General features: G+C 32.9%; 2 protein-coding genes across 2 annotated transcripts; both read right to left on the reverse strand.

Moving 5' to 3' along the window:
* Window positions 1–5,496: 5,496 nt before the first annotated feature.
* On the reverse strand, window positions 5,497–7,299 carry LOC132048180 (major pollen allergen Lig v 1-like). The gene is made up of 2 exons (XM_059439091.1): window positions 6,975–7,299; window positions 5,497–6,105 (listed from the first exon to the last, which is right to left on the reverse strand). The coding sequence occupies exons 1-2, from the start codon at window positions 7,165–7,167 to the stop codon at window positions 5,747–5,749; spliced, it is 552 nt and encodes a 183-aa protein (XP_059295074.1). The 5' UTR covers window positions 7,168–7,299; the 3' UTR covers window positions 5,497–5,746.
* Window positions 7,300–13,017: 5,718 nt separating this feature from the next.
* Window positions 13,018–14,841, reverse strand: LOC132048181 (olee1-like protein). The gene is made up of 2 exons (XM_059439092.1): window positions 14,563–14,841; window positions 13,018–13,700 (listed from the first exon to the last, which is right to left on the reverse strand). Exons 1-2 carry the CDS (start codon window positions 14,723–14,725, stop codon window positions 13,345–13,347), a joined length of 519 nt encoding a protein of 172 aa, XP_059295075.1. The 5' UTR covers window positions 14,726–14,841; the 3' UTR covers window positions 13,018–13,344.
* Between the last annotated feature and the right edge of the window lie 455 nt (window positions 14,842–15,296).

Here is a 15,296-nt window from a genome sequence, read left to right on the forward strand (position 1 = left end):
GAATTATACTTTGGCTGTACCAATAAAGCACATACCTCTCTTGAGCAAAGCCAAGTTCCTCCATAAATCTCTTTATCCAGAGCAACTCTTTACAAGCTTAAACGCAGCAATAACCTCAGCTTCTGTAGTAGATAGAGCAACACATTTTTACAACCTAGATTGCCAAGACACAACTTCCCTTGCATAAGGAATCAAGTAGCCCGAAGTAGACTTGTGAGTATCAACATCACCAGCCATATCTGAATCAGTGTAACCACAGAGAATAGGCTTCCCTGTCCTGAATCACAAACTCAGACAAGAAGTGCCACAAAGATATCTCATAATCCACTTCACAGCATTTCAATGCTCTCTTCCTGGATTAGAAAGAAAACGACTAACAATACCAACAGCATGAGCAATATCTGGTCTTGTACAAATCATCGGATATATCAGAATGCCAACGACTGAAGCATAAGGAACTTTCTTCATACCTTCCTCCTCATCAGCCAAGAGTACAAATTAATTGAAAGAATAATGAGATGAAGGTACTTTCTCTCTAGTCGATCTTCTGAGAGAACTCCTAGGGCATCAATGGCAGCTGGTTGCTGGAAAAGCACATCATTTTCCACTGGAGCATCAACAATATCATGTTGGTCATTCTGAACATGATCATTATCTTCATTATCAACTTGATCTTTATTATTTTGAAGATTTTCTTCAGGTGCAATAGTCACAGGAACTGGATCAATATCAACTAAGCTCTCACTGCTCTGAGAATCAACCTTCTCAGATTTGTCAAAATCTTCAATTGTCTTGTCTTCAAAGAACACATCATCACGACTTCTAGCAAGTTTCTTCTCAGCTGGATCATAGAAACGATAGCCAAATTCGTCATGACCATAACCAATAAAGATACATTGCCTAGTTTTAACTTCCAGCTTTGACCTCTCATCCTTAGGAACATGCACAAAGGCCTTACACCCGAAGACTCTCAGATGAGCATAAGAGACATCCTTACCAATACAAACTCTATCAGGGACATCACCATCCAAAGAAATAGTAGGAGATAAATTGATAACATTAGCAGCAGAATTAAGTGCTTCTGCCCAAAATTAATCTGGCAACTTAGCATCTGAAAGCAAATATCTAATCCTCTTAACTAGAGTTCTATTCATCCTCTCTGCTAAAACATTTAACTGAGGAGTCTTTAGAGGAGTTTTCTGATGCCGACTACCCTGCTGTCTACAATAATTATTAAAAGGACCAATGCATTCACCACCATTGTCTGAGCGGATTCATTTTAGTTTCTTCCCTATCTGTCTCTCAACCAAGTCCTGAAAAGTCTTGAACACATCAAGTACTTGATCATTGGACTTCAATGGAAATACCCAGAGTTTGCGAGAATGATCATCAATAAAAGTCACAAAGTAAAGTGCACCACCATGAGAGCTTACTTTAAAAGGACCACACAAATCAGAATGTACCAACTCTAGCAAATCAAGCTTTCTTAAAGGCGAATGACTCTGAAAGGAAACTCTTTTTTGTTTTCCGGCTAAGCAATGAACACATCTCTTTAACTTTACTTGTTTCACTCCGCAAAAGCAAATTATTCTTAACCAAATTATCAATCCCCTTCTCGCTCATATGACTCTCTCTATGCCATAACTACGATGAAGTATCATTCTCCACAAATTTACAAATGTCAGCGTCACCACAAATGGATCCGAAATAAGTACAAGTCAGATATCTTGTTACCTCGAGCCACAATCATTGAACCTCTAAGAAGATTCCACTGGCCAACACCAACGGTTTGATCATAACCCTCATCATCAAGCTTTCCTACAGAAATTAAATTCAGACGAACATCTGGAGCATGCTTGACATTGTTAAGAACCAACCTCGAACCATTCTTACTTTTAAAAAAAAACCGTGCCAATACCAAATACCTCAAACTCACTATCATTGCCCATTCATAACATTCCAAAATTACCTGCAGTATAATAAGAAAATAATTCCTTCTTTGGCGTGACACGAGAAGTGGCACCTGAATCCACAAGCCAGGTAGACTCATCACAAACAAAATTGATATCATCTTGACCACAAGCAACAAGAAGATCATTTTCAGCAACACGATTTTCATTATCGTCTTCTTTCTTTTATTTTTTATGGTTTCTCTTAAACTTGTAGCAATGTTTCCTGATGTGCCGTTTAAAGTTACAATAGTCACATGTAAGATTCTTGTAACTGGAGGATCTTGACTTGCTTCTATTTTTGCCTCTGTCATTTTGACCTCTGAAATTGCTTCTCCCTCTATCTTCAATAACCAAAACATCGGAGTGCAAAGTTGAAGAAGACGAAGCTTGAGATCTTCTTCTCATCTTTTCATTGAAAACACCACTCTTAGCATATTCTATAGTTACACTATCACTGGAAGCAGAATTAGTCAAAGAAACTCAAAGAGTTTCCCAAGAGTCTGGCAGAGTATTAAGAAGCCAAAGTCTCTGTATTTCTTCATCAAACTTGACACCCATTCCAGAAAGCTGATCAAGGACCCTCTAAAAATCATTTATATGATCAGAAATAGGACTGCCCTCTTTGTATCCAATATTCATCAATTTTTTCAGTTGGAACAACTTATTATTGCCAGTCTTTGAAGCATAAAGTGTCTTGAACTTTTTCCACAAGCTTTTAGCATTTATCTCATTCACAATATGATTTCGAACATTATCTTCAACCCATTGCCTAATATAGCCACAAACCTGTAAGTGCTCAAATTTTCAATTCTCATCTTCAATAGACTCGGGTTTCTTAGAAACAAACACAGGTAAATGCAATTTCTTGACAAATAGAAGGTCTTTCATCTTGCTCTTCCAAATATGGTAATTACTGTCATTTAAACAAAACAAACCATCTTGCTCATATTTGCCCCCATCATTCAAATAGACAGTCAATACAACCAAATATAACCACAAGCTCTGATACCACTTTCTTGGGAAGAAACAAGCAAATACCAAATTGCACGACGAGGTAACAGTGGAAGAAATACCCAAGTCAAAACATTCCACACTATTTGAACAAAGAGAAGACAATAAACACTAACACAAATGGAAATCCGGACAACAACTATACCAATGACAAAATAGCAAAGCAAGCAAAAGTAAATCGAATGCAAGAGACACTAAATTTACGTAGTAAAACCCCTTCAAGGTGAAGAGGAAATATCCACGGGACCTCCGGCCACAAAAGCTCCACTATAATCAACAAGAGTTATAATAGTGTTCTCCAAATTGCTACAACAACAAAGCCAAACACGGAGCAACAATACATAAAAGATAGCACCAAAACTAGTGAAGAAAGGAGAGAAATCACCCCCAAAAATAAGCTATTGTTCGTAGTCGAAAACTGGAGCTACAGACCATAAAATCTGATCTCCACCGTTGAAATCGAAGAAACAGATGTTGAGGACCCCTAGTTCAAATTTGAGAATGATCCAACGATTAACGAATCGAGAAACGTTGTTGGAAGCGGACTATTGTAGCAGAAAATTTTTGGACGAAAATCTGCTCTTCTCTCTCAATTTTCTCTCTATATGGCTGCTATGAATTCACTCTTGTGTTATGAAAATAAGAGCTAAGTTGATCCTATATATAGAGGATTTTAGGCAAAAGTGGTCTGGTCCAAATTGGATTGAGTTTTATTAATCCAATTCCACATATGAAGGGAAAACCCAAAAACCCAACAAATAATTCATTCCAATCTAGTGTACTGTACTTTGTAAGAAACAAACAAATGAACAAGATAATCCACCCAATGATTAGAACCTTGGTTACTAATTAATGTCTACAACAATACCAAGCTTAACCCATAATAACTTCGCATTACATCATGTCACGAAAATCTGTTCTAGGATTTCAGCAACATCATTACTGTGGAGCAAAGATTATCAGGACTAATTCCAATACCATGAAGATAATTTTTGAAGTAGTTTATTATGGTAACAAAGACAGAAAGAATTCCCATTCATGATATTGGTTTGACTCATCATTTCGCTGAGAACTTCATAATTCTCTCTCTCTCTCTCTTTTTTGAACTCTTTTTTTGACTATAATTTCGTGTGTTTGCACATTCCTTCTCAAGTCTGTAATACATATTATCTAAGGACTTAAAGTTGTTTCATGATTGAATAGTGGGGAAAAAATGAAAGAAAAAGGTATGAACAAATAAAATAAACAAAAGCGGTTTAAGTGAAAAAAGATTGGAAAAAAAGGAAAAATAAGTGAACTTATGAAATAAAATGACAAATGAGGCAACAACTCACGTGGCTGTGTGTAGAACATTGTTCATCATAAGATTAGTTTTGTATGCTAAGGAGGTATAAGACTCATTTCAGACAAGCGAAGAGAGTAAAGGATCGTCTGCAAAGTTTAAGTTTTTATTAACTTTTTGAGACAATTTTAAGAGGCGAAATATGTATTTTCCTAAATTTTATTCATCAAATTAGTTGCATTGACCATTAAATTAAAAGCCTGTTTGGCCTAGCGGTTGAAAACTGGTTATTTTGAGAAGTGCTTTTTTTAAAAGTGCTTTTTAAAAAAGCACTTTTGGTGAGATGCAGTTTGTGTTTGGTTAATTCATTTGAAAAGTGCTTTTGATTACTTTTAATAAGCAGATTGTGTTTGGTTATTCCTTTAAAAAAAGTGCTTTTGACTGTCAAATTACAAAAATGGACATGTATCAATGAACTTTACTATCAAAATTATTTTCGGAGAGAGAAATTATTTTAAACATCTATTATGAAAGGGTTTAATTTAGTTATTACTTTTATTTAATCCATTTAAAATTATATACCAAATGTAGAAAACTTGGTTACTCAAGTAAATTATATAATCCATTTAAAATTATTGAAAAGTAGATATTATTTGTTATCTTTTTGGGGTAGAATATTTATCAATTACCTATTTTTTTGGTATAGTCCTTATCTTTGAAGAAGTACGTTAACAGTAAAAGAAATTGGTACTGAAGTTCAAACTTACGTGAAAGCTATGTTATCCTAGGTAAAATAGAATGAAGAATTATTAATTAGAAATAAATGGATTAGTGAGGGGTATACCTAGTAAATATGTATTAATGGTAGGGATATTTTTATCTTGAAAAAAATAATTTTGTGCTTCTCGCTTTTTCGAAGAGAAATTTTTGCTTCTATAAATTTAAAAATTGCTTCTAACCTACTTAAAAGTAGTTTTTTTAATTGGCCAAACACCTCATACATCAAAAAAAAAAAGTGCTTTTTTACAAAAAAAAAAATGCACTTTTGGCCTCAAAACCGCTAGGCCAAACAAGCTCTAAGTCGTGTCTATATGTTCAAAAAATTACTTGATTTGATACAAAAATTATCCGAGGTCTCCGAACGAACTCATACAAAGCTAAAAAGCAAATACATGAAGAACACTAGACAGTTACTGAGAAAATCAATGTAACATAAAGTAAGGAACTGAAAAAGAGGTAGTATTTTATTACTTGTTCTTTATTTTCTCGTTGGTAAATCAAATTAATACATTTGAGCCTTGAATGAAAATTTCTATTACGTACGTACAAAGCTCTAATGGATAAAGTTTAGAAACCCCTCAAGCCTCAAAATCAAGATTTAAACTAACACAAAACAACATAAAAATTTGACCACATTGTCCTAAAGTATAGATGCATAATGACATATCAAAATATAGGACTTTTAGTCTAGCTATTATTCAACTAGTCCCAAATTAAATCTTTATGCCTGGTTGATATCTTTAAGTTCAGGGATATATTCCATCTCCTTGAATTCTTGTGCACACTCTGGTGCTACTTTTTTAGCCAAGAAGAAGAGAGGATTGGCATCACGATACTTTCCAGAAATGCCATTGTTGTTAGTGAGAGTAACTCTTGATGATTCTCTACCATGCCCTCCTTCATTTGGTATTTCATTGCAATCTTCTCTAGGACTTCTTATCAAAAAGGTCTCGCAGATCTCATTCTCGTGGTCTCCTTCTATCAGCATGTTATAATACCCCGTAGAGTTAGTCGAGGCGCTGACAGTTATAGTGATTTGTTCGGTTTCGGGGTGTCGGCATTGCATCCCCACCCTAGCATCTGCATGTGTGCATTTATATGTTTAATACAAATCTAAACACTACAAACTTGTATAAACTCAATTAGTGTGTTATTGACCGATAGAAATTTATTTTCAATGCGAACTACAAATATACAAATGCTATTATTTTTATTATAAAAATAAATACTCTACATTATCATATTATCTGTATTTTAAGATTTTGGTGCAACCCTTTAGAAAGACATTTAATATCTTTAGTCATTGTTAACCTGGGTTATCCCGAATTATAACTATGATGAACCAGGATTATCTATATTACATAGACTATATAGCATTAATAATCCCTTGATTGTGGTATAAATATTTTCCTGATTTTGAGTAATCGCCTTAATTAAACACAAGATAGATTTATACTGGATAACTCAATTAATCCCTCCAACCAGATGGCCGTTAATAGTACTTGCCTAAATTACCTTTTATCTCTCTTAAAAGTCGACTCACTTAATTGATATTGCACTAAATCTAACAATAATGGTATACTTGTAAAGGAAAATAATAATAATTTAAATAAGTTTTTCTAACTCCTAAATTTGTCGGTGCCTATCACCCCACACCCAAACCCGCACCAAATTAGCAGAAAAACATCACAAGAAGTTTCTATTCATCATAGCGTGACGATCAATGTTTTCCGTTTTTTCTTGAAACTTTTCATTTTACTTTTTTGGGATAATTAACATGACTTTGAAATTCTAGTATTGCATTATAAACGGATAATAAAACACACATTCTCTTTTTTTTTAAAAAAATCTTAAAAATTCTTTTAAACTTTTTTACTTTTCCTTTGCTGAATTTGAAAAACTAGGAAAGAATAAGATGCAAAATGGAGCATAAAAAATTTCAAACATACCATCTAAGGGCTGACTAAGATTGGTTTTGAATTCTGCACGACAAGGGTCACAATAGACAATTCCTTCAAGAATAAATTGATAATTATCTGACTCAACAAAGGGTTTTTTATTTGGTATGAACTTATCATAGGCTTGAGTGATCCCGAACAAGAAAATAGCACTAGCAATGAAGATTACTATTGATTTTCCCATTTTTTTCCTTCTTTTTGTTCTTTTTTTGTTAAATATTTTTGGCCTTTCTTTATTTCTTTCTGCAGGTTGCAAAATCGAAAATAGAAAGCACCTTTTTCTGTCAAAGGAAAGTATGGAACCTGCAATCTGGAAGAGATGCTTTATATATACTTGTATTCTGGCAGTTATATTCATTAGGTTGTTATTTAATTGCAGTCGTTTTGCGGTTACAATTTTTTTTATTTTACGTAACTAAGTACATTTCTTGCTTTTTTTATTTTTTATTTCCAATGGAAGATAAAAAGGCATTCCTCCTATTTTAACTCTTGTTCTTTCTTTTATGTTTCCCTTTCTCTCTCGTATACACAGAAAATTAGTGTTTTATGTTAGTCTGATGATATGCTAAAAGACCGGGAAAGAGTAGCCTTTATTTAGGTTTGTGTACCACTCAAATTCATTTTCACTTCAAACAAACTCAAAATTTTAGAAAAATTAACTATGGTAATAATTAACTTAGAGTAATTAGTAGTTTTCACCAAAATATTCCCATATACGTTTATACATTTACTTATTCACCTGTCACATTTCACTTCCCCATATTCAAATTATAAGTAAACTATAACAGACTAATATCATAAAGGTCGATTCGGTATGTTATTTGTTATGAGGAAAATCATAACTTGTAGTAATATTTTTTTTGTTTAACTGCTGATTATGGGAGCCGGCTCCCCTCCAGTACACGAACTGTCCAGTTCGTCCAGTGCAGGGTTGATTAGCGTACATTCGTTCAATTGGAGATCCAAGGGTCATTAGTTATTTAACCAAAAAAAAAAAGCCTCTTAAAACAGGATTAAGATCCAGTCCAGTACAACTCCCTCCAGTATGGTCCGGTGGAGCATCTGATTATTGACACGTGTCCCCAAGTTAGTTAGATGGACAAATCTATTTTGTTTTAACTACAGTTATAACTTTAATAAACACTTGTATCTTCCCTCTTCGTCTCCTCTTTACTTCTTTATCTAACTTAGATTTTTGTCCTTCTATTTTTCTTTTTCGTCAATTTCAAGATGGCTCACTTCTGTTTACTTTCAAGCTTCATTTCTCTGAAGGATTTTTAAAAAGAACGTCAAATTCAGGCTTATAATTTAAAGCATTTTTTAATCTATACGTGATATGTTCAAGTTTACTACTCGATACTTAGCTTTGAGATGCAAAAGCATTATGCATCTTCACGATTCGATTTAACATTCCGTGCACAAAGTCCCTGATTTCATAATGTATACCTGTGGACTTTGAATATTTGGGAACAATTGACGGCATTTCTTGTAGTGATGCCACAAGAAATAATATATCCGTAGAAGGAGGAGACATAATATATACGTGTGGCACAGTATTATCATCTATCCAAGATCACATTTCTGAATAATGCCGTCCATGGACTTTGACTATTTTGGAACAATGGAAGATCATTAATTACGAAATCTATAAACAGAGAAATGCAGAAGAAAGAGAGAGAGAAGAGGAGAATAACTCGAGAAAGGAGGAAGAGAGGAGAAAGTGAAGAAGGTTAAGAAGAGAGAGATTTGTTCTGGGTTATGAAAGAGAGAAAAGGGAGGAACAAATTTAACTATAGTTAAGACCAAATAGATCTTGTCCATCTAAACTAACTTGGGACACGTGTCAATAATCGAAGGCTCCATCGGACCATACTGGAGGGAGTTGTACTGGACTGGATCTTAATCCCTTAAAACATGGTTAAACCACACACTAATTTATAATTTATTTTTTCCTGGCAACGTTTCTTTAGGTGAGAATCCTCCTCAAATCACTCCTCTGTTTTTCATTTCTTTATCCGCAACAAATATCGCGGATATCTCATTTTCATGATTTTATTTTTATTTTCATGATCTTTCTCTAAGTTCTATTATTTTCACTGCCAAATCTCTAAAAATCATTAAATTTTCAGAGTAATGTACAAGTCTTACTAGTTCATTATCAAATAAAAAAACAGAGTGAATTAAACAACCGAACTACATAGCAGCAGTTCTAAGTCACTTTCAAAACAAAGTTAATTTCAGATATAATAACAAAGTTAATTTCAGATATAATGCAATAGAAGGAAATTCGTACAGCAATGTTTTCGGATTTAATGCAACCAGCAGAAAATTTAGAAGCGGAATTCCCGGAATCTTCTTTTATCTTGTTTTAACCATGGTTTAAGAGGTTTTTTTGGTTAAATAACTAATGACCCTTGCATCTATAATTGAACAGATGTACGCTAATCAGCCCTGCACTGGACGAACTGAACAATTCAGGTACTGGAGGGGAGCTGCTCCCCTGATTATGTATGGTTAACAACAAAGGTTAACTAACTGAAGTTTCTAGTGTGCATAAATCAATATTTCAATGCCTTGACAAAAAAAAAAAAAAATAGATCATAGCCTGTATTGCAAAGTTTCAAAAGAGTTTTATTTAATTATAAAAACAAATTATTTTAAAGAGTTGAGGTGTTGGCCTATTTATTTTTGTCAACGTTAGAGCATCAGTTTGACCCTTGTCGATGTTAGAGCATCAGTTTGATCCATGGAACGTGATGCCTTAAATTGGTGAAAATATTCAACTACAAATTTAATGAAGTTGTTGCATAAATATAACTAAAAATTAAATTCAATAAGATCATATTTAATTTAATATTAAACTCAATTAAATAACAGTAAAGCCATGATTAAACCAAACTATTTACCGAGGGCGAAAGTTATGAATTTCTCGTTACTTTATCCTTTTCCGTAAAGATTATTCCAACATTTTTTATTAGTTCCTGGGCTCAGTGGCGGAGCCAGAATTTTCAAAATATGAAAAAGTAAACACATAAAAAAGTCAAAGGATTCAACATGTATTATGTATACATAAAAAATAATTTTAACCATGTATAAACCCCTTGGCCTTCCTCCCTCCGCCCCAGCCTGGGCTTGTTGATTGTCAAGAAGAAAACAAAAAAATGGAATTAGCCAAACACCTCTTTCCAAAAGATATGGAGCAGAAGAAGAAGAAGCATCTAACTGAACATCATCAATGTATAGCATAGCAGAGAGAGAGATAATGAATGAAAAGAGAAATGGCTGATGTTGAGCATAGAGATTTGCAGGGGTCAATCAAGAATTCCAAAAGGGTACTTTCTTTCTTTGTAGACTACTTGTTTGATTTTCCCAATATATATATATATATATATATATATATATATATATATAAGTATATGGCGTCATCAGCTACATTATTGCATCATTATTCACCTCGCCCTTCTTCTTTCTCTTCCAATTCTTGTTTCCTTGTTGTTCTTCCTCCTTTGATCAACGCCGTGCCTTCAATTCGAAATTTCTCAGCTTTTCTGGTAATTCCTTCTCTCTTTCTTTTATTTTCTCTTGTAATTTAGGGATTCTTTTTTTGACCTTGCAAATTGATCCATTTTTTATTTTGTTGTCTCTGACTCTGTTGAATTGAATTTTCTGCCAAATTTTGATCTTTAGTGTAGACTTAATTGATGTGTGTTTTTATTAAGACCACCTTGCTGTCATGCTGTGTAGCAACAAAACTTGTTTGATTTATCAAGAAAACGAAGTAGGTGGCTAATTCCTCTTCGACAGTTCAAAAAGTGACTATTTATCCATTGTATCATTTTGAAATTGGTTTTTTATTTTTATTTTTTTGGTTGAGAAGATATCTTATATTATACATACTTAGCATCTTTACAAAAAGTAGTGCTGTTAAGAGCACCAAAATGGTCACCATATTGGTGATCCGAGATATACTGAAAGTCATTACAGAGACTAGCCGATAGGATAACACAATGGTTATTCGGAAGGCTTTGAGTGTGTTAGGTTAATATACCCATAAATTATTACAGTTGAAAATTATAATAAAATGAATAAATAAATATTTAGGCTGGGGTACGGATATCTCGCTCTCTTTAAGGAAATTCAAGTTCCATCATGACATAATCTTCACCGGCATATCAAAGAAGATAACTTGACTTGTGCCCTTCGTGATACTGTGTGGCACAACGTCGTATATCTCTGTGACTCCGAACTAATTGAAGAATCCAAAGCTCCACCATAAGAACACCTTACTTCAACTAAATAAAACTTTCTCTTTTAACACATTTTTTCATGCACTCTATATTTTTCTCAACGCACCAAAGCTAATGATGACTTCTATTATAGGTAAAGAAATTCGGCCTTCGAATGAATTGGATGAGAGATGGGAAGGTGAGGTAATAATATGGGAGAATAAAGAGTTGGAGTTTATAAGAGTTACAATAAATATACAGTCAGACCTCTCTATAACGGCATCCGCGTATAACAACACCTCTATATAACAGCTAAGATTTTTCGGATCCGATCTTTTATGTTATATTTTACTTCTCTATAACAACATTTTACTTATAACGGCAACAACCACCTTTATGACAGTACGCTCTTTATAAAATTACCCCCCATATAACAGCTATCTGCTTTTTCGGCTAATATAGTAGTTAATTATTTTTATAAAAAATAGAATATATATGGTTACCAATAATAAGTATATAGATTTTGATCAAATAGTTAATTTGATACTTTAATATACTATATTTATGACGGTAATGTTACATATGAATACATATTTGTAATCTAAGAATATCATTGTCTTCTATAACTTTATTTAATATACATATGAATATCATTGTTTTATTACAATAAATAAAAGAGCTTCATGGAAAAATATTTAATTTGATATTTTAAAATACTATATTTCTATAGATTTAAAATGTCTGGTTTTAGCTTAAAACTTTATACATTCGTTATGAATTTATTGAAATTGTATTAACTTTCTTAAATGTTTAGTTAGTGAAGTATTCATATCTTTGAGATTTAAATTTTAAATAATTTGTTATTTTTTACAACATTAAAAATAAAAAGTATAGGTTTTATGCATCTTTTTTACCTATAACAGCCACATATTATTTTAATGGCAAATGGCAAATGCTGTTATAGATGTATAACAACTCTCTATAACAGTCAAAAAATTTCAGACCCAACGATCTTTGTTATAGATGGGTTTGACAGTAATTGCCACATTCTACCACTAACTCATATGGATAATGAGGCATAATTGCCACTTTCTTGATTGACCATTAACGTGAGACAATTGCAGCGAAATGAATTGTACGACGATGCACTTTAATATAATATTATTCAATAGTAAAATGCTCAAACTAACCAACAGAATGTAATTACATAATCTATGCGAAATTACTATAGCAAAACATTCTCTTTTTTTTTTTTTACTACGAGTTCGTGTGTTTGCACATTCCTTCAAGTCTGTAATACATAATATTTGAGGACTTTAAGTTGCTTCATGGCTGAATAATAGAATAAAAATGAAAGAAAAAGGTATGAACAAATAAAATAAACTAAAGTTGTTTAATTGAAAAAAGATTGGGAAAAAAGGAAAAATAAGCGAACATATGAAATAAAATGACAAATGAAGCGACAACTCAAGCGGCTGTGTGTAGAACATTGTCCATCGTTGTAAGATTACTTTTGTATGCTAAGGTGGTATAAGACTCATTTCAGACAAGTAAAGGGTGTAAAGGATCGTCTGCAACGTTTAAGTTTTTGTTAACTTTTTGAGATAAATTTGAGAGGCGAAAAATGTATTTTCCTAAATTTTATTCATAAAAGTAGTTGCATTGACCATTAAATTAAGTCATGTCTATATGTTCAAAAAATTACTTGATTTGATACAAAAATTATCCGAGGTCTCCGAACGAACTCATGCAAAGCTAAAAAGCAAATACATGAAGACCACTAGACAATTATTGAGAAAATCAATGTAACATAAAATAAGGAACCCAATAAGAGGTATTTTATTATTTGTTTTTTTATTTTCTTGTTGGTAAATCAAATTAATACATTTGAGTCATGAATGAAAATTTCTATTACGTACGTACAAAGCTCTAATGGATAAAGTTTAGAAACCCCTTAAGCCTCAAAATCAAGATTTAAACTAACACAAAAAAACATAAAAATTTGACCACATTGTCCAAAATAATTATCAAAATCAAGATTTAAACTAACACAAACAAAACATAAAAATTTGACCACATATTAAAATATAGGACTTTAGTCTTGCTATTATTCAACTAGTCAACAAATTAAAGCTTCATGCCTGGTTGATATCTTTAAGTTCAGGAATATATTCCATCTCCTTGAATTCTTGTGCGCACTCTGGTGCGACTTTTTTAGCCAAGAAAAAGAGAGGATTGGCATCACGATACTTTCCAGATATGCCATTGTTGTTAGTGAGAGTAACTCTTGATGATTCTCTGCCATGCCCTTGATTTGGTATTTCACTGCAATCTTCTTTAGGACTTCTTATCAAATAGGTCTCGCAGAGCTCACTCTCGTGGTCTCCATCTATCAGCATGTGGTAATAACCTGTGGAGTTAGTCGAGGCGCTGACAGTTATAGTGATTTGTTCGGTTTCGGGGTGTCGGCATTGCATCCCCACCCTCGCATCTGCATGTGTGCATTTATACGTTTAGTGCAAATCTAAACACTACAAACTTATATAAACTGAATTAGTATGTGATCGACCAATCAAATTTATTACTTTCGACTCGAACTACAAATATAGAAATGTAATTTTTTTTTCTATAAAAATAAATACTCTACACAGTCATATTCTGTCTTTATAAGAAGTTAAGGGGGTTCAATATCTACTATATATACATAAAAAATAATTTTAACCCTGTATATACATTGTAATTTTCCATCAAAGGGGGTTTGGATGAACCCCATCGGTCCAACCTAGCTCCGCCCTTGGGTGCACCCATTTAGAAAGACATTTCATAGCTTTAATCATTTTTTATTAGGTTATTCTACCAAGAATCAGGGTTGTCTATCTTACCTAAGTACTATATAGGATAAATAATTCATGATTGTGGTATAAATTTTTTCTTGATTTTAGGTAATAGTCTCAACCAAATACTAAATAGATTTTATCTCAAAATTTATACTGGATAGCTCTATTAATCCCTCAATCCAAACGGCCTTTAAGAGTACTTGCCTTAAACTACCTTTTATCTCTCTTAGAAGCCGGCTCACTTAATTGACATTGCACTAAATTTAACAATATTAATGGTATATGAAAAGGGAATGATAATAACTTAAATAAGTTTTTATTTCTAACTCCTAAATCTGTCACCGTCCTATCATTGCATTATAAACGGATAATAAAACACAAATTATCTTCAGAGCTTCACTTTTTTTAAAAATTGTTTTTAAACTTTTTTATTTTTCCTTTGCTGAATTTGAAAAATGGGAAAAGAATAAGATCCAAAATGGAACAACTTTTTTTTTTTTTTTAGAAAAAATATACCTGCTAAAGGTTGACTAAGATTAGTTTTGAATTCTGAACGACAAGGGTCACAATAGACCATTCCTTCGAGAATGAACTCATACTCATCATTGGCTTGAGTGATCCCTAGCAAGGAGAACAAACAAATAGTACTAGCAATGAAGATTACTGTTGATTTTCCCATTTTTCCTTTTTTTTTTTTTTTGGTTAAAAATTTTTAGCCTTTCTTTATTTCTTTCTGCAGGTTGCAAAATCGAAAATAGAAAGCACCTTTTTTTGTCAAAGGAAATTATGGAACCTACAATCTGGAAGGGATGCTTTATTCATAATTGTGTTCTGGCAGTTATATTTGTTAGGATGTTATTTAATTGTAGTCGTTTTGTGGTGAGGATTTTTATTTTTATTTTAGGTAACTTAGTAAATTTCTTGCCTACTTTTTTTTAATTTCCAATGGAAGAAATAAGGCATTCCTCCTAGTTTAACTCTTGTTCTTTAATTTGTGTTCCCCTTTCTCTCTCGCATACACAGAAAATTAGTGTTTTATGTTAGTCTGATGATATACTAAAAGCAGAGGCGGAGCCAGGATTCAGAGCTTGTGGGTTCGGGATTCTAGTTATTTAATGTTACTGGGTTCGTAATTAATAATTTATACATATTTGACAAAAATTCTAATACAAATATATGGTTCGGACAAAGCACGGGTTCTAGAACCCCCACCGACAGGGCTGGCTCCGCCCCTGACTAAAAGACAAGGA

The sequence above is a fragment of the Lycium ferocissimum genome, chromosome 2 (genome assembly GCF_029784015.1).
Source record: "Lycium ferocissimum isolate CSIRO_LF1 chromosome 2, AGI_CSIRO_Lferr_CH_V1, whole genome shotgun sequence".
NCBI lineage: Eukaryota > Viridiplantae > Streptophyta > Magnoliopsida > Solanales > Solanaceae > Lycium > Lycium ferocissimum.